Genomic DNA, 25,060 nt, shown 5'->3' with positions numbered 1-25,060 from the left:
ATGCATGCCCATCTTTACCTGTTGCCCATCAAACTATTAAGAAAACTCGTCGCGGATTTGACTAAGCTTAAAACATCTAAAATATAACTTTTTTGAAGAGAGTATCTCCATGTACTCCACAAAAAATTTAATTTAAGTAATTTTTAACATTACCATGTTCCTCCCAATTAGTAGAGCTATGGATGACCCTGTGGAATGTCCTGCTAACCAGGCATTTCCAGGGCCATTTGCTTTATGAACAGTGTTTCTAACAGCTTCCATGCCAGCTTGAAAACGCGGACTTTTTTCGAGATTGTTGACAATAAACTGAAGATTCAGCTTATAATCTTGAGTCCTGTTTCCCGATTTGTTGGTCGTGCCACGGAAGGCGATCACGTATCGTGGGGGGCCTTGGCCTATGTGGTTGGGATAAGGGTAGGGGAACCTGAACTCATAAATGGCTCCAAAATATGATTTGTCATCATCATCTACTAGCACTTGGGTTAGTCCAAAATTGAAAAATTCCCACCAAGCAGGAGCAAGAGCTTGAGGGCCTTGTCGATTTTGCTTGCGATCACATTCGAGTGTGTATACACCCTGAACCAAGCTGGCTGCAATGGACTTGCGATGATGCGAGTTATTCCTATCAAAGGTCCGAAAAGAGCACAAAAATTTCATAATGAAACAAAGATTTTCTTTCTTTTACAGTTGTGAAATCTCGAAGTAAGACTCTCCTTAGGGTAACCCGGGCCTCTCTCTTTTTATACATATATATAAAGAATGTGCCTAGAGCTCAACGTCAGCTGACCCAGAAAACGAGTCTTTCAAGTTTCAGTGACCACTTCTCCTTCGTCTTCTCTATTAGATTATCCAATTTAGTTTTCTTTACATGAACAATCTTATTCATATTTTACACGCACATAATAATTTTCTTGAATAGTTGAAAACAAGACTTGAATTTCAAGATCTTCGATCGGCAAACTAATTAAGCAACACAAACAAAAAAGAAGGCGTACCAATCAATAGGAGTAAGATACGAAGGTCCAAAAAGGTTGAAATTTTCCCTCTCGGAGGCCATTGATGTCTCAATAATTTCCTATACATACAAATATCAAAGTATGCAAATGACATTAATTCAAAAGATCGAGTAACATATATATATATATATATATATATATATATATATATATAGCTTAAAAGCTTCTAAAATGCAGTTTTTTCGATAGCATTAACAAACAAAAAAACAAGAGTTTTAAGTTCGATTAAACGTGCAAATAAGAAAATTTACCTCAAATATCTCTGCGATATAGGCTAGCTTGTGAATGCTATTCAACTCAACTCTTTATCTTGTGTATATATATTTGGAGATATAGACAGAGAGGGAGAGAGATAAGAGGGTTGACTTTAGCACAAACTAGAAACAAGTCGTCGCAATAATTTCTTATTTCAATCCAATGGAATATTATATGGTAAAAGTCAATAGATGTTAATTAATTCCTTAACATGAAAAATAATGAAACTTGCACTTGCACTAAATCATGATTTACATCTTGAAAGAATAAACATGAGCAACTTTTTGTATAAAATGAAATAATTGTTAATATCATAATATCTAATTATTGACATTTTATGTGTTGAGAAGTGCACAAGAAACAAATATAATAAATTGCGATGAAATTGGCAGGAAAATTGAAAATTGAAAATTGAACATTATTCTTTTTTTAGACGACTACAATTTTTCGTCACTTCACTCAATTCGTCAAAACGTGTATATGCATATTTCAATCGTTTGCATGAGAGTAACACAACCATACATCTTCTTAACAAAGCTATGGTTGCTTTATTTGACTGATTCATTAGCCAATTGACATATTTTATTATGAAGATTTGTGTTAACACATAAATGTCAACTTATCATAGCTGTCAAGGAGAAGAAGGATGAATTGATATAATCGACAATAATATACACAAATGCATCCAAATCTAAATGGGAAATTTCTTGGCTCTTTCTCATTTAGTGGATACATTATTTTTAAATATTCCTAGCAACGGAAGTCCAAAATCCGCGTAATTGACTAGATGATAATGGAGTGGGGATTTCTTTTATTTTTATTTTTGCTTTTCATAAAAGAATTTTTGGAGGAAGCTACTTTAATTTTTGTTTAAAACCTAGTTCTTAAAAGCTTCTTTAACTATTAAGATTTGGGGGTTCCATCTTTAAAAGTTAATTTTATTAAAAAAAAAAAAAAGTAATTAAATCTCTTATATAATGATCTATATTTTTGTCTTTATTTGATGTGATATTTATTTCTTAACATGCTGATGCAAGGGGTGGATCATTTGAGCAAACCAATTCTAAAATTAGGGTCCTCTTTTTTTAATCTTAGTCGGATCAAATTGCTCGTTTGAGTTTAACGGGCTCTCTTTAATACCATATTAAGACTTGTGTTTCTATATTAAAAGTCAATATTATTAAGAAGTGTAGTTCAAGCCTTTATATATTGATATATATTTTAATCTTTATTCGATTTGAAATATATCCCTTAACACTAACTAGAAGAAGCATTTTCATAAAATTAATCAAATAAGTTCAAAAACTATTTTTGAATCTCAAAAACTCCTTTTGAATTTTCGAAAGATATGTCAAACAAACCTTAAGACTGGGACAAGGATGGGGATGGGAGTTGCTTGCAATTAAGAATAGAAACTTGTTATGGTTCTTTCTTTTTTGAGCCTTGACCTTATAATAAGATACGTATGTTGACAATTAAAATTCATAAAAGGATTACTAGTGAACCATTCTTGAAGTCACCCAAACCATGCGCTAGTTCATGGTAAAATAAGCAAGATCGAGCATTTTCAGTGTAAATAGCGAACAACTGTACTTAACTGATATCAACTCTTTCACATTAGTATAAATCGTTGAGCGAATCTAGGAAAAAGCACAACCTGGCCCGTCCCTAGATCTACCCCTGTGTCAAAGCACACGTGATTTTGAGTATAAAGCATGACTTGATAACCAATTAATGAGGAACACGTCAACAAGTGAACAAAATGTAAAAAAGCTAGCAGATTAAGTTATAAGCTTATTAATCAATAGCTGCCGTGTGTCTCAAACATAAAGAGACTTATTTACTCCCAAGATCTTGAGAGACATCTATAAATAGACGACGGATAATTGGTGTAAAACGTTCCTACCTTTCAGCTTCATTGTGGAAAACGTCTTCACCTCTCATTTTTTGGTATTTTTACCCTCAAATCAACCTTTCGTTGCGCTGAAGGTCCTTCCGTCCAAGTTCCATCCATTTTGCCGTTAATTAAAGAGAGAGAACCAATATTTGTCCAGTCAGCAGGGATAAAACCGTCTCACCCATTGAACCCCTTATTCCCGCCTTCTACATAGTCCATATATTAACAGTAGCTAGAAAATGGGTGTGAAAATACTTTAAATTATTACATTAAATAAGGGGAAAAATGTCGTTAATTAAAGAGCATATATAGTGGTGAAATCCGACCATCACTGCTGCTTTTATGTTGGGTTTCTGGAAAAGTGTAGTAAGATATATATTGAATGGTTGGTCAATTTATAGAGATGACTGCTTGATATTTATTTCTAGTTTATGCTTATTGTGACCACGGGATAAATTGAGGAGATCGAGTGGAAATTGGTGCTGTGAAGTATGTATCAGTTCAATGGTGAATAGCTCATTTTGGCTTATTGGTGAAGATGAACAGGTCCTGTACACTTCTTCTGGGAATCGAATGAATCTTGCGCTAATAATCCCTACGTAATTATAATTTTGGCTTAAAACAGCCCTACCTATAAAAAGTTTGGCGAGTAAAGTCCCTACCTTTTAGAAATATTTGCGAATAACGTCCCTATCTTTTAGAAATATTTGCGAATAACGTCCCTAACTTTTAGAAAAAATTTGGCGAGAGAATTCCCTGTTTTCTTCCATATACCACCTGTTGATACACACCAACTCAAAAGTCCCTAAATACACAATTCTATCACAGAATCTGAGATACAATTCATCCACCAATCAATCGAAAACTGAAACAAAAACATCTACTACTACTGAAGCAAAAATAACCGAAAACTGAAGCAAAAATAGATACAATTCATTTCAAATGTGCAAAACATCCACTGTGCAACCAACATAAGTCTTGAACTTGCTACATTCTCCCAGTACATAAACACCAAAAAAAGTTCCTAAAGTGCTATATTATATCCACTACATGGAGACAATTTGTGCACTAAATAACAAAAACAAAAGCCAAAAAATTAATAAGTGAACTTGGCAAACGCCAGACAGCTTCATCCTAACAAGGTGCTAGAGGTGGTGCCAATTTGCACCCTCTCCTATTGTGTCCTGCTTCACCGCACTTCAAACATGTCATTATTAGCCCCGATCTTTTTCGTTGACCTTCCGTTGTTCCTGATGTTGATTGTGAAGTATTGGCATTGCTCTTGGACTGCGTGGACCTCTTCGGCTGACTTGAAGAAGCCACCTCATTCAGCTCTTTTATTCTGTTTTTCTTTGGCCTCCTAGGCCTCTTCGTGTACACCGGTGGAGTGAGAAGGTTTAAACCTGGGGTAGACCATGCCTCCGGACCTATGATGGGAGATATTGATGGCATATATGTTCTCATGTATGCATCCTTCTTATAGATGTCATCCACGAACTCCAACACGTTCAGGCCTCTAGATACAACTGAGGCAATGACATGGCTACATGCAATTCCTGATAATTGCCAACCACGGCATGTACAAGTTCGTGCCCTTAAATCCACAGCATGTAGGACAATCTCTGCATTGTGGCGAACTTGGAACTTTTCATTGCCTGCGTACTCAGCCCACTCAAACCTTGCAAGTTTACCATTTTTGTCCAAAATCTTCTGAATTCTAGGTCCAACTGCTCTTGTCCACCCATCACAAGACTCTCTACGGGCCACAATTCTCCTCATCAAATATACCATTATATCCTTCAGCATGGTTAAGATCGACTTCTCTCTTGCAGACACAATTGTGCTATTAAATGATTCGCATATATTGTTCAGAAGCATGTCACACTGATTCCACTCTCTAAAGTGGGATTTACTCCAATGGGAAGCTAGTTTTTCTTCAAGCCATCCATAAGCAGCCGGGTCCAAGTCCATCATCCGTTGCATGCGCTGACGCCATTGCGATATAGTAGTGGCCCTGGCTGCATCCCACAAACAGTTCTTCAATGCTAAACCCTTGTGACAGACGCTGAAATTGTTGTATAGATGTCTGACACATGTCCTATACTCCGAATTCTCAAACAATGTCCCAATTGCATTTGTCAATCCCTTTTGCTTATCTGAAATGAATATCCAATGTTGACTGTTATGTCTGTGCAAATCATCCTTCAATAACTCCAAAAACCATTTCCAATTATCCCCATTTTCAACCTCCACAACTGCATATGCCACCGGATACATACCATTATTCGCATCAACACCAACTGCTGTCAACAATTGGCCACCAAGCTCTGTCTTCAAAAAGCAGCCATTTACCCCAATCACCCTTTTGCAACCTCGAATAAAACCATCTCTCAATGCCCCAATGCAAATATACAACCGTCGAAATTCTCCAGCGTGCCCCTCAACCAATGCAGTGTTCCCAATATTTGTCCTCTTTAACTCCTCACAATAATCCCACAGTAATTTGTAATGCTCCACCACACTCCCTCTAATTTTTTCAAGCCCCTTCTCCTTCGATCTATATGTCTGCCAGGCTGAGATATCACCTAAACCATCTCGCTTAGCCCTCTCCATGAATACAGTAACTGACATGTTTTGCTTAGCCCTCCAATTAGCTAAATATCTATCTGCCAAATAGGATGAGGTCACCCTGAAGTTCTTGTATACTATGGGACAAGTACACTCCTCCACAAAAGTTTTGATCACCCAACTTGCCTTACCAAGCTCTTTTGTAGCATACAACACCCATGGACAATCTCCCTTACACTTGGCTCTCAATCTACGGGCATCATCCTTTTTGAACTTAATCTCTCTATTGTTTGTAACTGAATGTGAGGTGATTGCAGCCTTTAGTACGCACTTCGACTCAAATATCATGCCTGAATAATAATAAAAAATTCAATGCATATCAGACCTCATGACACTAAAGTACATAAGCAAGTTTAAATTTGAAGTAACGAATAATGTTCAAGTTACCTATTTTGAACATTGGATCCTCCATATCTGCCCCCACTTTGAAAGCATCATTGGAAGCCCTCCTTCTTGAAGCTCTATTGTCTTCCTCTTCACTATGAATGCTTCGTAAACCATCGGAGTCCCCGTAGTCGATATCTGAATTTCTAATAAGCTGCTCATTCGACATACCAAATCCAAAATCAAAATGAACTCTTTCACTCCCTACTTCAGCAGTATCTACAGGCTCCGGCTCCATCTCATAATCGAATTCCACCAAACCTTCAACTTCCTCTTCTTCCACCCTTGTTTCTTTATTTTGATCTTCCTCCGAATTCAAATCACTTACATTTGTATCTCCCTCATTTTGGTATTGTAAGGTTTGCTCGTATTGTGACCACAACTCATCAGCATTTTCATCAAAAATTTTGTCTGACCAACTATCTTCAGGCTCATTTCCTTCGTTTTCAGCAACTGAAGGGATATAACAACCTTCAAATGGTTGGTCTTCGTCAACTTGTGAATGTGAAGGATTCCACGGCAATGCATATGATTGCTTTTGGGCTACAACATAGATTTTCACATCTGGACGTCCATCCCTATCCCTACACATTCCTTTAATATCCTCTTCACTCTCTAGTCTCATCAACTCCTTCCCTAAACTCATTTTTTGCTTCTTATAGTAAAATTCTAACACACTTTCATCACAAGTCCCGTTTAAGAATTTACGCAAATTCTCTCTGTTGCACCATTTAGCATGAAAGAAGTCGATGAAAAGAACGGATCCCCCTTCATAAACCACATTGTTTGGCTTATCATAAAATTGGCCCCCATAATGTACTTCGATAGTAAAATATTCAGACTTACTACATGTAAACAATCGTATAAAGTTTACATCAAAACCAACCAACAAATTAGGGAGGACATTGATAGAACTCAATGCAAGAGGACATAACTCAATTGTATAATGTTAACAACTACGTGGACATTGACAGACTCAACCTCAACACTGGAACATGGATATCTTCTATGGCAGCAATATATCAAAAACAGAAAAGCAGGAAATACAACACTAAAAACATTCCACTAAAATTTTATAGCTCACTGAAAATAATTAAAGTGACTAACTCAACCTCAACACCAAAAAAAAAAAAAAAAAAAACACCAAAACGGATACAAATACATGCCATAGGGAAATACGAATAGTGATAGAAAACAGACATAAATTGGGGGATTCCAATCCAAAATTTTGTGAATGCACACTGGAATCAGAGAAGTTCACACAAAAAATAGGTGATGAACTATATACCATATCTGGGTCATTCGTCGTCGGGGTTTCTCAAATATGGAAGAAACATGTTGTTCCTTGAAGGCATGTGTGACAACAATAAACACTATCAAAACCCTACACGTACACTTAATCATGCAAAGCACCACAGTACGAAATGGAAAACGAAAATACCCAACAAGTAATGATTCTTACCCGACGTCGCTCGCTGGACAAACTCCTAACGCGAGCTTCCACTATTCTGGCTGCTGGTATGCGACCATACGAGAGGAGAATGGAGCAATAACTGTTGAAATGGAAGATAAATGGGAATTTTTGAAGAACAGCGAGAGAGTGGAATGGGAACCATTCAGGCTGTGAAGTGTGAAGAAGGAAGAAAATGAGGGGTTTTCAATGGGTGAGACAGTTTTACCCCTGCTGACTGGACAAAAATTGGTTCTCTCTCTTTAATTAACAGCAAAATTGATGGAACTTGGACGAAAGGACCTTCATCGCAAAGAAAGGTTAATTTGAGGGCAAAAATGCCAAAAAATGAAAGGTGGAGACGTTTTCCGCAATGAAGCTGAAAGATATGGACGTTTTGCGCCAATTACCCAATAGGCAACATAGGGAACTGAAAAGATATTATCAACTAAGTATGATTAACATTATTCTGTTTCATTCATGAGTTATTTACAGTTTCATATTTATCAATATTTCTCTTTATTTACGGTGAGTTATGAAGAAGTTAAAATAATAGCTAGTAAATATTGATTACTAAATTAAGAATAATGCTACCTAGGATCAATGGTGCTAAAGCACCAGTTTATGTGGTATTACATGATAGTTTTATTAAAGGTGAAATTGTGTTATTTATTTAACAAAACCTATAATTTAATATAATTAGTGCTGCCATCTAAATTAGCGTTAAACATTGATGTTAAATAGCATTACTCATTAAACGTGTAGCCCATTTATGGGGATAGAATTCTATATGTAACTATTTACTAATTATGTAACTTATATTAAATGTCACGTCAATCGAGAACAATTTATGTCTAGTTTAGGATAATTATATTCACTTCATGGTTCATGTTAATCTCACCACATTTTTATTTCAATGAAAGATCTCAATCTTTGCTCATTTTTCCACATATGTACTCAACTTTTTTCGTTTGATTCTTATTTTTAACGTTTAATTAATTAGTGTATTTTTATTCCTGATATCTATTTCAAATATTCTATTAACATGCTTTGAAATAAAGGAAAATTATTTTGTCAAACTTTTTTATTTTTTATTATTTGTTCTTGTTTACAAATTTGAAGGATGAATAAGTTTTATGCCTTCCTAACAAATATTTTGAACTAAAAATGTCATCAAATAAACATGGGCTAATTAATAGAAGGTCGAAGATAAAAGAAATTGAAAATAAAATGCGAAAATCAATAAAGATTGAAGACTTTAATTGCAATAAAATATTAGGGCTAGACAAAACTCTGGAACTGAACCGACTGAACTGAGTAGTTCCTCTTGAATTAAATACTCGAACAAATATCTGAATTCAGAATCAACAAATTTGGTTCAGTTCTCAGTTCTAGATCAAGAAATGAATCTCTCTAATTTTTTCAATTAATTTATTTTAAATAAACCAAATTATTATTTTTTAAATAAATTTACTAACTAGTTAATTTAGTTCAAACCCAAAAATATAATTTTTTATTTCTAACTTTCAATCTAAGTCAACTTAATCAAATTGACCTAAAATTTACCAAAATATATAATTTTACCGTAGTGTCGTTTCTACTATTCTAAAGAAATCAAATTGAAGCTTGATAATACATCTCTTAATTATTGTGAGCTCACTAGCTTTTCTTGTGATTTTAACAATCAAATTTATGAAAAACTCAGCAAAGAGGCGTAAAACATTCATAAGATTGTACTACATTATTTTGTAAAGGTTAAGATTGAACATATCATTAGTTAAATTAATGTACCTTTGTAAATATTAAAAATTTAATTATAGTACAGAAACCAAGAACGATAGGAACCGAATCGAATCAAACTGAACCAAATAAAATCGAACTCGAATTGTTCCATAATTAAATTTGAACCGATGGTTCTACTTATTAAATACTCGAAAATCTTAGGGTCCGATTCGATTCTCGTTTGAACTGATCCGAACCATACCGTACCATGCCTAGCCCTAAAAGATATGGTGTGGTTAAAAAAATCATGGTGAGAATATGATTATCCACAATTTTATTCAAACTATATGTAAAATGATTTTAATAAGAATAATAGTATTTGCAGTCGCTCACTACCGTAGTCATTTTACGTGATATAAATGTAATGATTAATGATTTTATAGATAAGGTAAAATAAATTACCATATTAATGCATCAAATCATTAATTGTCATATGTATGTCACTGCTGTCAATTTTATTTTCGCAAGTGTACGGACCGTAACAAGTAGTAAGTGGACCTAAGAGTTCGGATTATCAATTCCACGAGGATTATACTCTAGTACTTAATTCAGTTTTTCTTTGACCACTATTTGATGAGATAAAAATTTGGAGGATTTGAATATTAATCTAAATACAAAAATATAAATGGATACACGCACGATTGGTTTAAAAATCAAATAATGATGAATATTAGGGCAGAATAACTTCAGCTATTGGTCACCTTTACATCTTAAATTAAGATTCACATCTAATGTAGTGTTCGGTCGAATTCTCCTATTGTATTCAATTTACTCATCTCGAGTTCTCATTGAACCTATTTAACTAATTAAATTACATATCTCTATGCAAATCTAACTTAGTTAAACAAGTTCTTTGTCTTAGGAATTTAATTATGACTGCAATAATTAGTATATGTATCTCTATTCTTTATACCAATATACCGAATTTTACTACATGGTCTAAATCCTATATTCATATCTCTATTCGTAAAGGATTCACGAAATCATAAAATTAGTGATCAAGTAATTTAATGCATTCAATCCACGGTAAAATCAACACATGAAAAAATAAAAACCAAGAATCCAAATAATAAAAATAAATAAAGGATCACAATTGATTGCATTATTCGCCCTAACAATGGATTTAGTTATTCATAATAAAGGAAGAAAAATAATAAATTGTCTAAGTTGTAGTAGTAGTAATAATAATAATAATAATAATAATGAAAGAGCTTGGGTTGCCTCCAAAGAAACACTTCAAGTCATTAGCAAGACATTTGCACAAGTGCTTCACGGCACTTTGAATATGACTTTGGAGGTCCTACTTAACTTGCTTAATTTGACTTTGTTCCATATTTCACATGGATAAAACTCATTTGCTAGAAGGTTTCTACCTAATTGTTTGACAGATCCTCACAATGCATGGAGCCCACAAAAATAAAAAATGCAAAAAGAAGAAAAAAAAAGTGGAGCCCACCCCCTATGTGAGAGTCGATCGGGGAGGTTGGCAAAATTTCTTCTGGCACAGTAGCGTGATTTATTTCACATGCCCTCCAAAATGGTACTTTGCCCTTTTAAATAAGGTATGACTTGCCAAAGTTGTCCAAATTCGAACTCAACTGAGAGTACTTCGATCTTCTCATCGACTTTAATCACAAAATCAATGAAATTGGAGGTTTGCATGCTAATCCCATCTTCTTTGAATACCACTAATTCATTTGGCTCCTTGGTGATTAATTTATTCGTTTTTACATGTTTTACTTCTTTAGTTGGTTCTTTGGGTTGAATAACGAAGAGATCTTCCATTGGCTGTTATTTGGTTTTTTCGAAATTATCTGATCTTCAATCTTTCTATCTTTTTCCATGATGATGTCTCCCATAACAATTTCACTGTAATCAAATTGTTCTTCATATGGATAGTCGAAGATATCTCTCCTTACTTCTACTAGAGTTGCCAACAAGAAGTAATTTTTAGTATAATGAACTGTACCACAATATTCACAAGTCGGTCTAATCTCCTCATAAACAATAGATTTGATGTTTAGTCCTTTCGGGAAGCCATCCTTATCAAATTCAATAGTTTGATTGTATCCCCACTTTTTTTCAATTCTTGTCTAAAGAGGAATTCTCCAAAGAGTATGTCACCTTCATTTTAAGTTGAGATCAATCATTGTGAAATTTTTTTACCTCGTGCTTCTTTTTATTCCCTGTCAATGGAGCAAAGAAAAATAAATAGATTAATTAAAAAATTCAACAAAAACAAATAAAAGAAAGAAATAATTAAATAAATATTAAAAAAAAATAGTCCCCGACAGCGGCGGAAAAAAATTTGTTGTCAGTTTTATTTTTACAAGTGTATGGATCGTAATAAATAGTAAGTGGACCTAAGAGTCTGAATTGTCGATCCCACGAGGACTATATTATAGCACTTAATTCAGTTTTTCTTTAACCACTAGTTGATGAGATAAAAAACTTATAGGATTTGAGTTTTAATCTAAATACGAGAAAATAAATAGATGCACACACATTGGTTTGAGAATCAAATAATGACGGATGTTAAGGCAGAATAAATTCACCTATTGGTTATCTTTACATCTTAAATTAAGATTCACATCTAATTTAGTGTTCGGTCGAATTCTCCTCTTGTATTCAATTTACTCATCTCGAGTTCTCATTGAACATATTTAACTAATTAACTTCCATGTCTCTATGCAAATTTAACTTACTTAAACGAGTTCTTTGTTCTAAGAATTCAATTATGATCGAAATAATTAGTATAAGTATCTCTGCTCTTTATATCAATGTACCGAATTTTAATACATGGTCTAAATCCTAAACTCATATCTCTATTCGTAAAGAATTCAAGAAATCATCAAATTAGTGACCAAGTAATTTAATGCATTCAATTTATAGTAAAATCAAGACATGGAACAATAAAAATCAAGAATCTTAATTAAAAAAATATAAAGGATCCCAATTGGTTATATTATTCTCCCTAACAAATGGATTTAAGTATTCTTAACGAATGAAAAAAATAATAAATTGTCTTAGAATACATCACTGGATTTGTAATAAAGTGTAGAAGAAAAATAGAATTCTTGCACCAAGATCTCCTTCCTCTTCCGATCAATTCGCCAAATCTTCAATCGTTTGATGTTTGCTTTATTTGAATTCCTCTTTTGATTCTTCAAAAGTGTTTCTTGCTTCTCAATGTGCGAAATTCCCATTTCTCAAAGTATGAAAAAAATTGTATTCATAGGTGTCTCCTCGTGTGTGTAGAAAATAGAGCTTTTATGGACTTTAAAACAGGGGAAAAAATGCGCCCTAGAAGTACCCAGGCTTCACCTCAGCACCATAGGAGCTGTGCTGCCGCATCTTTGTTTTGGTGGCCGCCCGAGGCGCTACCTCTCATGTAGAAAATCAGTATCATACTTCTTTTAATATTTTTATCATAACCTTTTCTCGCGATATCCGATTGAGACGATTCAAAATGCGTTCGAAAGTTAACTCAAAGAACTACAACTTTACTTCAGATATCATTTTAAAATTCAATCATATTCTATGTCAAAACCGGGTCTCAATATGAGACTGAAAACGGTGCATAACTTTTTTTTTCGGTTGGAACTTGAGGTGTGATCATACTTAAATTATATTTAATTCATTTGACGTCTTTCTTTATCCAATTGACTCCGAGCACTTTTGAATCTTCATCATGAGGTCCGACACAACTTTTGAGTATTTGAATTTTAGTTCTCGAACTTTGAATCTCTTACACTTATCCATTTTCTCCGATTTTACCAACTTTTGTTTATTTCCTTCAATCTCATCAACTTATATCACAATACCAAAACATACATTAAAACGCTCTAAAACTCATAGGAATTGGCTAAAGATCAAGTTTAAATGATATCTAAAGTATGAGTGAAATACACTCATTAGTCACGCAGGACGACTATGATAATTAGCGACTAAAAATAACATTACTCATTCAATTATATCTTTTGGACTATTGAATATATTTTATTTATATTCAAATTCAGTGCATTGTCCTTGGAGGTCCATCAATAATGTAATTAAAAAATAAGTCTTGAAAATCCACAATTAATTCTTCATTTATTTTGTCTACGAGATGTTTGGTGCATTGTCCCTCAAATTTTTCATTAATTAATGTGATTAAGGAGTGATAACCAATTTCTTAGGGTATGCTTGGGATTTTTTTCTCCCCAATGATTTAGACCAAATTTTGGTGGCACTGTTTATGAAGGATTGAAAATATCATACTTCCTTTTTTTTGCACCAATTTTGAATTGTTTAAAAATCGTCCTAAATTGGTGTATTATAATTTTGACTGTTTCTCTCAATCCACCAAATTGGTGGGTTTTGGTCATTTCTTGTATTCTTTTCCAACTTTACCTTTTATAAAATAATTTCTTTTAACAAACATATTTTGTTCAAAACTAACTTGAAAATAAAAAAACATTAACTAAAAAATTGCTTAAAAGCAAAAAAATAAAAATAATTATATATATATATATATATATATATATATATATATATAGAGAGAGAGAGAGAGAGAGAGAGAGAGAAAAAATCACTTATAAGATAAAAATCAACTTTTGTATAAGAAATTGTCTGTAAAATAAAAATAAGACTAATAAGTCTAAAATTCACTTATGAAATATAAAAAAAATTGCTTAATTAAAATTCACTATGTGTAAAAATACTTTAAAAAATATATAAATTCATTTATAATTATAAAGTTTACGTATAAATAAAAGACAATGACTTAAAATTAAATATCTAAAAAATTTACTTAAAATTTTACTTGTAAAAGTTGACTAAAATTGACTTATATATTGTGAGTAAAAATATTCATACAAAAAATTATAAAGGGTATTGATATTTTCATCCAAAATTTTTATATATCCATCACACTCTAAATTCATCCCTATTAAAATTTTAAATTTTATAAAAAAATACTATATTCATCCGAGTTTATTAATAATATTAACCTTATTAAATTCATTCATTTAAAATTACACATCCACACCAAATTTCAATTTACAAATATCCCCATTTTTCGCGCTCAAAATTTCCTTTGTCTCAATAATACCATACGCTAAGATAAGAATGGGCAAACTATCAATATATTGAACTACACATGGATAAACTAGAGATCTTGACAAAGACAAAAAGAAGAAGGAATGCAGCCAATTAAAACAAACCCATGACCTATCCTGATTTTTACTAAACAATTATATTATAAAAATCACAGTTTTTTTACAGTTAACAAAAGTGCTTGTCTAGTTCTGATTTTCCGGGAAGTTCTAAAAGATAACCTTGATAATCAAAACAAAAACAAATGCATTGACTGGAAATACAAAATTTTAAAAAAGAAAAGAAAGAATCACATTAAAGTTGCGTAAAATTCTCAAATGAATTAAGTACAAAAGAGATATTTTTCAACAGAATAAACTTTCGAACATGAGTTGGACTGTTTTAAAAATCCCACTAAAACCACTTAAAGTCGATTTGCTCATAAATACTCAAAATACTTTAAAAAAAAAGCTCATAATTAATACTCCAAAACTCCCAAGCAATAAGCATGCCTTTAAAGTACATTTTCCACTTAGTCTTTATCAATTCGTACCATCCACAATTCATAAGTACTTTAACATTGCACGTTTGGCAAAGCTTAAAATTATAATTTGAGTTAATCAAACATACTTTTTTATCAATCGATTTCGTAGGACATATAACTATATTTATTATCCACATATTTTGTTACGTGTAGAAATCATTATGTTCCACTTGAATGCCACGTCAACCACAACAATGGATTCCGTTACGGGCCCATGTTTGAGATTCGATATTTATGCCTCGGTTTGTTGAGGCATGCCTAATCAAACAATCACCTCAATCATAAAGACTTACCTAAATAAAGGTATACCTTAACTTAGCAAGAAACATGATTAGGAGTCTCAGCTAGAGGCATAATTAGGGGATTCGGTTAGACTCGGACGTTGACATAAATCTTAAAGTTATTTCTAACAAATTAACTTTAATTTTAGTACACTAAGCTTTGATGTGCAAAAAAAGTACTCTCAGACAGGAATAACAAAAGCACAAACATCACTAAACTTTGAAAACGTGAATTTAATCATGATTTTCAATATAATAAAGAAGAACGTCAACCAAGGAAAATGACTAAAATGCCCTTATTAATTTTCTATAAAATTTCAATAGATCATTGCATTGTAGTTACTTGATTTTTGTGCATTGTAGTTACTTGATTTTTGCTCAATAAATTAAAAGTTTCAATCTTAACTTATATTCAATTTTCATTCTTCCCCACAACTATTACTAGCATGGGTCTCACTCGAAATTGATTTCTATATAGTAAATGAGAAATGTAAGTAGAGAATACAATCGATACTACCTAATCCAGAATGGTTTTAACTAAGATTTAAATAAAAAAATGTACCTCTTCGTCAACTTCCTCTTCATTAGAATTTGTCATCCCTAATAAAAGAATGATTTTTTTAAAGCAGGTAATCGGTTCGTCGACATAAATACCATACTCACACCGTTACAAACCGGTTCATTAAAATCAAATACCATATCCGTCTCATTGCACCATTGGTTTGATTTTTTTCCACTCCATTCGGTTCGCTTAACCGCAGTTTTCGATTTTAACGGTTCAAATTGTTATCCCTACGTTAACCCACATTGAATAACAATCGCACTACTTGGCCAGGGGAATAGAAACAGGGTAAATCCAAGCTAGTGTGGCATTTTAAAAAGGATATATATATATATATATATATATATATATATATATATATATATATACACACACACACACACACAAATTTTGGGCTACCGAATTGGTTACCACTCTCACATGCATGTAGGGTCCGCGTGCATTTAAAAATTCTGGTGTGTGGGACCCACCCTCCTATTGTGTGTATAGGTAAAAAAATTCGGCAAAAAAGTGCATATATATCTAGCATTGTCAACAAAAAAAGGCAGAAAATGGCTTTTGAAAATGTGTCAAATTCATTTCCATATTTTGCCAAAATTTCAAAACCAACCCCCACAGATGAAACCCTCCTTAGTTCAATCGAAGGGTCATCGCCACACACCTTACCATCTCCGACCATAGCCAGTCCTGGGCCGAGGCAATTGAGGCCTACGCCTCAGGCCCAAAACCAAAGGGGGCCTAATTTTGGTCCCCTTTATTTTATTTTTTTTTAAGGGTTTAGGGAGTTAAAGGAAATTTTGGTTTTTCATTCGTTTTCCCTCCTGCATGTGACAGTGCAACCGACGATCCATTTTAATTTCATCAAGACAATGTTACAAATTTTTTGGGACAGTTATGGAGTTTGGATGTCATTTTAATTTTGTATTGTTTCTATAAATTCATAATGCTCAAATTTTTGCATAAATAATCGAAAATATTATTGGATTTGCAAAATGGAAAATGGAGATTTGTTCAACACATCTTGATCCAAGAATGTGTGTCCTACTTGAACCTACAACGTTTGGTATCTATTTATTATTTAGCGTCCTTGACTGGCATAAGGCAGCAATAAGGAATTGTCTAATGATGAAATTTTTAATTCAGGCTTACGAATTGTGACGGTGGAATTTTCAAAGGTATGATTCCATAATTTTCGTTAAAATTCTACTTCTCAAATCAGCAGTGGCTTGCCCTAACTTGTTATTGAATACGTTGGAAATGTTTGAAGCCTTGTCGGCTTATATAATAGTGGTCTGGTCAGCTTATATGATTGGTTATTATATGATTAACAATTGCACGTGCATGTAGTAACTATATTGAAAATTCTAATTATGAGATTATTGAGATATTTCGTAATTTCTTTTAGGTTAATCATTGGGCATTAGGTTGCATAATATATCGTTGAAATAATATATTTGTTTGTTGTTTTAATGTTAAGTTTTAAGTTAGTAATAGGATGCAAGATATACAGTTGAATTTTGCATTTACTTTGATTTCGTGGGGAGGGGCCCAATTTATGGACTTCGCCTCGGGCCCTGACGATCGCAGGATTGGCCCTGTCTCCAGCCACCACCGAAACTTGCAAGCAGACCCCAAATGTTTGAATCGACTGTGGTACCCAACGAAACACAACGGTGGTCTGTAAAGGACATCATTTCCCCAAGTCATCACCGTGTTATCACTCTCGGCACCACGTTCATCTGTAAATCTATTTTCATTTCTTTGTTATACTCCGGTTGAGAGGGAGGCTGCCAATAGTGATGTAATTTTTCTTAGCAACCCATAGTGAGTAACCCATCTGTTTGTTTGGTGTTTGTTTTAATGATTTTATTCAAGGTTTTGTTGTTTCACAATTACTTCCAATTTGAATCTCTAGTATTTGATATTTGTTTGTTGTTGTTCGATGCCGTGTGTTTTAATTGTGCTATGGTTGCATTTGTAGTTTTCCTTGAGAAATGCCCATGCCCGTCATGTAAGTGTGGATTTGAAAAATGTTCTGTGGTGAAGAAGGAGACTGTCAATAAAGAAAAATTATGCGTTTGTTGCAGTAACAATTATGGATTTTGGGATTGAGTTGTCGAAGAAAAATCAAGTGCATCTAGTAGTGTTAGCGCTACATTTGTTTACCTTGTGACGAATGAAATAGTTGATGAAATGCCCCGTAGTCTTGAATCTCAAATTCGGCTTACCAATCAAGAAGATCTAGGATTTCGTTGGACAACTATCAGAAAGGACAAAGTAAGCACGGTATAGAATGCAAAAGAGAAGTGTTCGACTTGATTAGTAGATATTGTTGAAACTACCGTAGTTAATTTAAAAACTATGTTTGTGTATGGAACTTGAATTTTTCACCTTTTTGTTGTAATCTATATGGTTATATTTAATGCAATGATGAGTTCTCTATTATCTCTACTTAAGTAGCCATTTTGCTTTTTATTTTGTTGATTATCCGATTCTCCCAAATGTACATCATCATACATTTTTCCTTCCACTTGATACGTTCTCATTATCAAAATCTACCAAAACATCGTCATATGTTTTCCCTTCCATTGTGTTTACAGTTTCGTAACTTTCTCATTATCAGATTCCACTAAAACATCACATTGCTCGTCTTGCATGTTGTCCATAATTTCTTCTGCTGCGATAAAAACGTTGGTCACATTTAGCACAACATAAATACAGTAGTATGCTTTCAATTCGTATCATTTGATGGGAAAATGATTAATTTTAAATGTGAACATAGTAATAACTGAAGCCAGTTGTAAATATATGTGCATCATCGCATTCATGAAAAAGTTGAATTCTGCCGGTTCTTGTTTGCTAAAATTCATTAAACATATTTACAGATATGCAGCACGTTCACGAAAATTCATTTTGCCAATTGCAGTTTACAAAACAAAATTACACATAAGTATGTTAAGCCATAGGAGGGATGATACCTTCAAGGATACGACTCTATCCATTAATAATGATGATGATGTCGATTCTTGGGAGACATGTTAAATTTCAATACAAAAAGACAAAATCGACTAAATTTCATTGTCAAGAGAAAATTCATAAAATGGAAGTTTAAAGACCAGGGTATAAGCTTCCTATGCAACATTACAAAATAGAGCTAAAGTCTCATTTTGGACAGTAGTGAGGGTCACCTAACGTTACGCTTTATAACAAATGGCAATTTACTAAACAAAATAACACATAAGTATGTCAAGCGAACGTCAAGCCACAGGAGTGATGATACCTTTAGGGATTTGGGAAAGTGGAGCTTCGCTCTTCTTCGCTATGTGTAATGGCCTTTATAGTGTCTGGTTGGCGATGGCTTGAATGCTAGAATGAGGCGTAGATGAAGAATGAGGAGAGGATGGGCTCATGTGGATTGGCCGCAATTTGACGAGATCAGAGTGACCGTTGCTGGGCGTTAATGGTCAGGATTTAGAGATGTAATGAATTTCAATCAATTTGGGAGAGTAGTGTAAGAATTTCATTTGGGTAAGTCAACCAGGTCGTATTCATTTTTAAATTTTCCCTCCTTTTTTCACTGCCATGTCGATTGTTTTTAAAATCCTGTCAACCAAATGTTATCATCGAGCCTTTCCGTTTAGAATAGGGCTAAGGAGGTTTAGACAGTGAAAAGGGATTTGTTGATGAACAATATATTATTGAAATCCGCACTTATTTGATGTTGGCTATAACTAGAATCCCCAAAACCCCAAAAAATAATAATAATAATAAATAAATTCTAAAACTGCACTGCAAAACCCTAATTCTGAATTTCAGCCTAAATTGTTGATTTGAATTGCTTGGATGGCGATTCTCTCAGACTACGAAGAAGAAGAACAGACGCAGACGACATCAAACAAGCCGTTTACCGCAGCGTTCGATCCGTCAAACCCTTTAGGATTTCTGGAAAAGGCTTTTGAGTTCGTGGCGCGAGAGAGCGATTTATTCAAGAGTCATTTCTTGATCAAGGATGTGAGTGCTGTGGTTGGAATGGTGAAGGAGAAAGTGGAAGTCAAGGCGAAGAAGAGGAAAGAATTGAAGCTTGAACACATTGTAAGGGCTGAAAAGAAAATGAAGGAGGATCCACCATTGGCTAAAGAGGTGAAAAAACAGGAGTTGAAGCCGGAGGTCATGGAGGAGGAAAAGGGAAGTGATGCTAAAGGGGAAGAGAAAAATGAACCTCGAGGTATCCTTCAATTTTTATTATTTGCAATATTGTTATTTATTACTAGTGGATTTTGTAGAATTCGGTTCCGTACATATACTTTTTGAATATAGTGGCTCCGAGGAATCAATTTTTTGGCATGTCTTCGCAAATTTAGATCGGGCGAGATTCTTGTGATTTATTTCTTCTGAAAGGTTCCATTTCTTTGAATGCAGTTAGATTTTTCTGTACTGATTTTCCATCTCTTTATGGCTCGGTTCCGTTTAAGTTTGTCCACTGTATGCTTTGCCTATTCTGGGAGTTTAGCTGTGACGATTAATACCAGGAACTAGAGTTTCATTAGATGAGTAGTGCCTTGAAGAAGTGTTGCTTTCGAATAGGTTTCGTGTTCAATTTGCTTCTCTGCATAAGAACGGCTGTGGAAGTCTTGATTTGCAGTACTCATGTTCCTCTGTGTTTGAATTTCAGCAGGGAAGAAAAAAATGAGAACATAAATTTCGTTATATCTTTCTTCATATATCATGGTTTAGAATTCTATTTGCTTCTGTTCAATTGATTGGTATATTAGGAATCTATATATTTCTTTCAAGTGCCTTTTAAGGAAGAAGGATGAGGAGAAGACGTCAACAATCTCGAGTTGTGCATTGTTTTTCTTGATTGCTTGTGGAAAATAACGGATATGGCTTGTTGAGGACAAAATCCCACCAAACGTGCTGGTGCAGCAAATATGAAAAACGAGCTGAAAAATTAAAATCCCACCAATGATCACAAGAAAGGAAGAATCTATTCACTATTCAAAACAAAAATTACTAATTTCAAACGCTAGTTTAATATCTTGCTTTCTTCCTCTCTCTTGACTTTTTTCTCTCTACCCAGAAAATTTTGGCTGTACCAATTGTCTCTCTAACACAATATTTTCCTCCACTCCAAAATTCTTCAGTCCCCGATCCACTTTATCTATATATAATGCACGGCTTTGCCCTAAATCTTCATTGGCCTGCATTAATTACACTTTACTTCCCATGCAAATTGCCTTTCGTAAAACATTCCACATTGCTGCAATTCCTTGTGTGCATGGCTGCCAAATACTTCTTTCAGTTAATTAACATAATCAACTTAAATAAAAGAACTAAAAATTTAATTTGAGTTAAATACCTAAGTGTGGGCATAGGAACAAGTGCCTGGGAATTTGCTGTGTTGTGCTTTTGGAGAATCTTTGTAGTATTTGTGGAAGCTGTTTCATTGATAGATGTAAACTTCTTGGAGAAAGGGAGAACAGACTATGAGACAATTTTTCTTTCCCCCCGGAGTTGAATTATGAGCTGAAATTGTAACCAAAAAACTTCTTGGAGAAAGGGTAAACAGACTGAGACAATTCTTCATTTTCCCCCCTGGAGTTGAATTATGAGCTGAAATGGTATCTAGAATCCTTACCGCTTTCTACTTTTCTGATTTATACGAAGTCATAACTATTGAGGAAAAGAAAACTTGTCATTTTTTCAATCTTCTAAATGTTTACTTTTTAGATTCGTATTCCCATCTGCATGGATTGCATTTATGTTACTTAACTGCCATGCATTACTGATCTACTGTATTTCAGTTCAATCAACAGTCACACTGAAAATTACAAGGTAGCGTTACTCTGATTTTGCTTATGCTCATGAAATGTTATGTACATCGTTGATAATCTGTACGTGTGACAAGTGACTGCCAACTATCCATTCTTCTACCCGTTTAGGGAAGACCACGCAGTGTTGATTACTAACTGCTGTTTTGTATATGAGCAGCTCCTAGCAAAGGCAATGGACTTGATATGGACAAGTACTCTTGGGGTCAATCTTTGCAAGAGGTCAATGTTGTTGTTCCTGTACCTCCTGGAACAAAGTCAAGGTTCATTGTGTGTGAATTTAAGAAGAATTATCTTAAAGTTGGGCTTAAAGGTTATCCTCCAGTTATTGACGTAAGTATATTGTGCTGTTCTATTTATCTTCTCATACTGTTATCATATCTTAAAAAGTCAAATACTTGTGTGTTTTCAGGGTGAACTCTTCCTTCCTATCAAGGTCGATGATAGCTTCTGGAGCTTAGGTAGGTCTAATTGCATATTCTGCAATTGTTTTACACACACACACACACACGTCTGTTTATGGATCAAACATGTACTTGGAATGTTATTTGAAAGGAAATGGATGTTAACTGTGGTCCAACTTCTTGTAGAGGATCAGAAATCGGTCTCTATCCTCCTTACCAAGCAGAACGAGATGGAATGGTGGAAGTACCTGGTGAAGGGTGAGCCGGAGATTAATATGCAGAAAGTAGAACCTGAAACCAGCAAACTTTCAGATTTGGATGCCGAAACACGTTCAACTGTGGAAAAGATGATGGTAATCTCTGATGTACCATAACAGCATTTGCACATATGTTTTTACATTTTTTATTATATTCATATATTTCGAATATTGTTGCTGGGTGACGGTTATATTAGGAAAGTAATGAAATGGTGACCCAGTTTTTGCGCAACTCTTTTAAGTAGTTCAATTGCTATTTGCAGTTTGACCAACGACAAAAATCCATGGGCCTTCCAACGAGTGATGAAATGCAGAAGCAAGAGATGCTAAAGAAGTTTATGGCTGAGGTGAACACTAAATAACTCACCTCGCACTTCTTATCTCATTCTTTTGGCATCTCTATGTTTTTCAAGTCTCAGTGATTTACTAATTTGACTTTGTGTTTTTTTCCAGCATCCAGAGATGGACTTTTCAGGGGCAAAAGTTAGCTAAATGACCTGGAGAGAGCTTTCTGTGCAGATTATGTTCCTTCTTAATATGATACATCCGTCGATGTGAGCTATTGGTTATCTTTTTGGGCTTCTCAACTGAATTTAAAGCGGATTTATTTTTCTGAATGAGAGGCTTCTTGATAATAACTTTTGCCTACATGAACCATCGATGGTGTTGATGTTAGTGATATCATTATACTGTTACTCGTAAATTCTTGGGCATTGTTTTCAAAGTGAACTTTACCATTGATAGAAGTGTTGCGTGTTGTCACACCTGTCCTACCCACCTGAGTCAATGGCCCACTCATCCTGATTCACATGGCGTTCCTGCCGAGGTGGCACACATTGCCGAGGTGGGTTATATCCGAAGTGCTTCAAGCCGAGGTCCATCCGTCAAGGCTCCTCGATCTGATGTATGCGAGTCTGTCGAAGTCCAACTATCAAGGCCCATCCTCAGGTGGAAGTATTTGTCAAATGGTCGAAGTCCCGAAGCTGATGCACGAGCCTCTTAACCACAAGGAGCTTCCTCCACAGTCACTTCTCCCAAGAGATCGCTTGCTCAGAGATCTTATTCGAATGATTGATGGAACGTTTGTCACAAGTATAAAGGTCAAGTCTTGTCGCTAGTATGGAGGACCTGCGCAAGCAATAAATGCGCCGTAAGCTAGCAAGTCAAGTCCCATACCTAGGAAAAGACGTTTGAACTAAAGAGATGAGTCCACATACCACTTCATCCAAGGGCTCCCATGTCATATGTATCACTATAAATACTTTCATTGTGTAATGTCAGGGGCTAATGCAAGAATCAATACTAAAGACTACATTTACTCAACTCTCTCTCAGTTACTTGCGATATACAAATCGAGTTTATACACTTTTACATATACATTTACGAGCACCAGTTGGTAATTATTATACAATCGGATTACGAACAACTCGTCGGATTTTGAACGTCACCGTCTCGCGTCGTTGGGCTACTCTCACACCCCTTTGAACTGCTCGTTTTAGACCGTCCACGTGTCTTAGCGTATTGGACATTCGCCCACGCAAGGGCGGGTGGGATCAGCATCTGTTGGCGCACTTTTTGGGGTCAACAAGAAGTATTAAAAGTGAGACACAGAATAATTTAGCTTCCTTCTGCGTCTGGATTTAAAGAGCAGTAGTTTTACTTTTCATTTATCGGTAACTGTATATGCTTAAAAGTTACTTTTGTAGACCTTCTAAAAGAATATGCTTTATTACCAAGAAAAAAAGGGTGTTGACACACTAAAAGTGCAGCCCAAATCAAATAGTTCAAAGAGTGAAGTCCAATGGGGGAATTCAAGATAAAGGTCCAAACATGATTATTAATGAATGCGATGGAAGTCCATGAACACAGTAATATCATCTCCCAAGCTTGCAAGACGCCCAGAATCTGAGCGAATGGAGTACCTTATGGTCGTCCAGAGCGATGACCCCGTTCTCGCCCAAACTTTCGAATCGCCCAGGATCTTAGCAAGTATAAAACATTATGGTTATCCAGAATAACAGTTATTGAAACAGTTATTAAGTGATCTTATCACATTCCACGATTCAAAGGGCCCAGTTGAATGCGGATGAACGACAAAAAGTAATGACAACAGTTAGAGACGACAGTTCCACGACAAGCTAGCCACCATAATGAAAGTGGGTAGTTATACAGCAATCAAACAGTTTCCAAGCGGTTTGTCACGAAGAAATCATCAAGGGAATATAAAAGGAAGAGAAGACAGAGAAAAAGGGACGAACCAAACACTCTCAAATAGAGAATATGTAATTTCGATTTTTTAGTTTAAACTTAAACACTTCTTTTAGTACTCGTGTGCATGCGCCCCTTGGAGTTATTCTGTTTATTTCCAATTGTAAATCATCGCCAATAAATACCTCTTTTTGGGACTTTGTCTCAAGAGGTTTGTTCTTTACACAATCGTCTGATCCCTTTTTAATTGTTAGCGACTACCCGTGCGAAACAAAGGGTAAGATGAAAATATGTATACAAAAATAAGTAACTTATATTAGACACTGGTTGAATGAAGATTAGCATTGTGGGTGCTAGGACAATGCCACACTATGATGTATCGCTCTCTATAAAAAGTCTCATGGACCCCAATAATCTTATCTCTATTGTACACTTCCAGTTTGAAAGTGATTCTGTTCTCTTTTGGTGCATTTATTCAAACACCA

The 25,060-nt window shown here is 34.6% G+C and overlaps 2 protein-coding genes across 2 annotated transcripts in view; one reads left to right on the top strand and one right to left on the bottom strand.

Moving 5' to 3' along the window:
- LOC111382552 (GDSL esterase/lipase At4g10955-like) overlaps positions 1–1,349 on the bottom strand; it is a 4,365-nt gene extending 3,016 nt beyond the window's left edge. Inside the window, exons 1-4 of the mRNA XM_023006569.1 lie at positions 1,268–1,349; positions 996–1,075; positions 154–622; positions 5–18 (exon numbers count right to left, since the gene is read on the bottom strand). Coding sequence (XP_022862337.1) covers positions 5–18; positions 154–622; positions 996–1,057 — 545 coding nt within the window. The 5' untranslated portion in view covers positions 1,058–1,075; positions 1,268–1,349. The remainder of the gene's footprint in view (positions 1–4; positions 19–153; positions 623–995; positions 1,076–1,267) is intronic.
- Positions 1,350–19,644: 18,295 nt separating this feature from the next.
- LOC111382554 (protein BOBBER 1-like) lies at positions 19,645–23,126 on the top strand. Its single transcript, XM_023006572.1, has 6 exons — positions 19,645–20,100; positions 21,867–22,039; positions 22,119–22,167; positions 22,297–22,463; positions 22,631–22,714; positions 22,821–23,126. Exons 1-6 carry the CDS (start codon positions 19,719–19,721, stop codon positions 22,857–22,859), a joined length of 894 nt encoding a protein of 297 aa, XP_022862340.1. The 5' UTR covers positions 19,645–19,718; the 3' UTR covers positions 22,860–23,126.
- Positions 23,127–25,060: the final 1,934 nt, after the last annotated feature.

Source organism: Olea europaea, unplaced genomic scaffold (genome assembly GCF_002742605.1).
Source record: "Olea europaea var. sylvestris unplaced genomic scaffold, O_europaea_v1 scaffold2519, whole genome shotgun sequence".
NCBI classification, from domain to species: domain Eukaryota; kingdom Viridiplantae; phylum Streptophyta; class Magnoliopsida; order Lamiales; family Oleaceae; genus Olea; species Olea europaea.
This window is presented reverse-complemented; position numbering and strand designations above follow the sequence as displayed.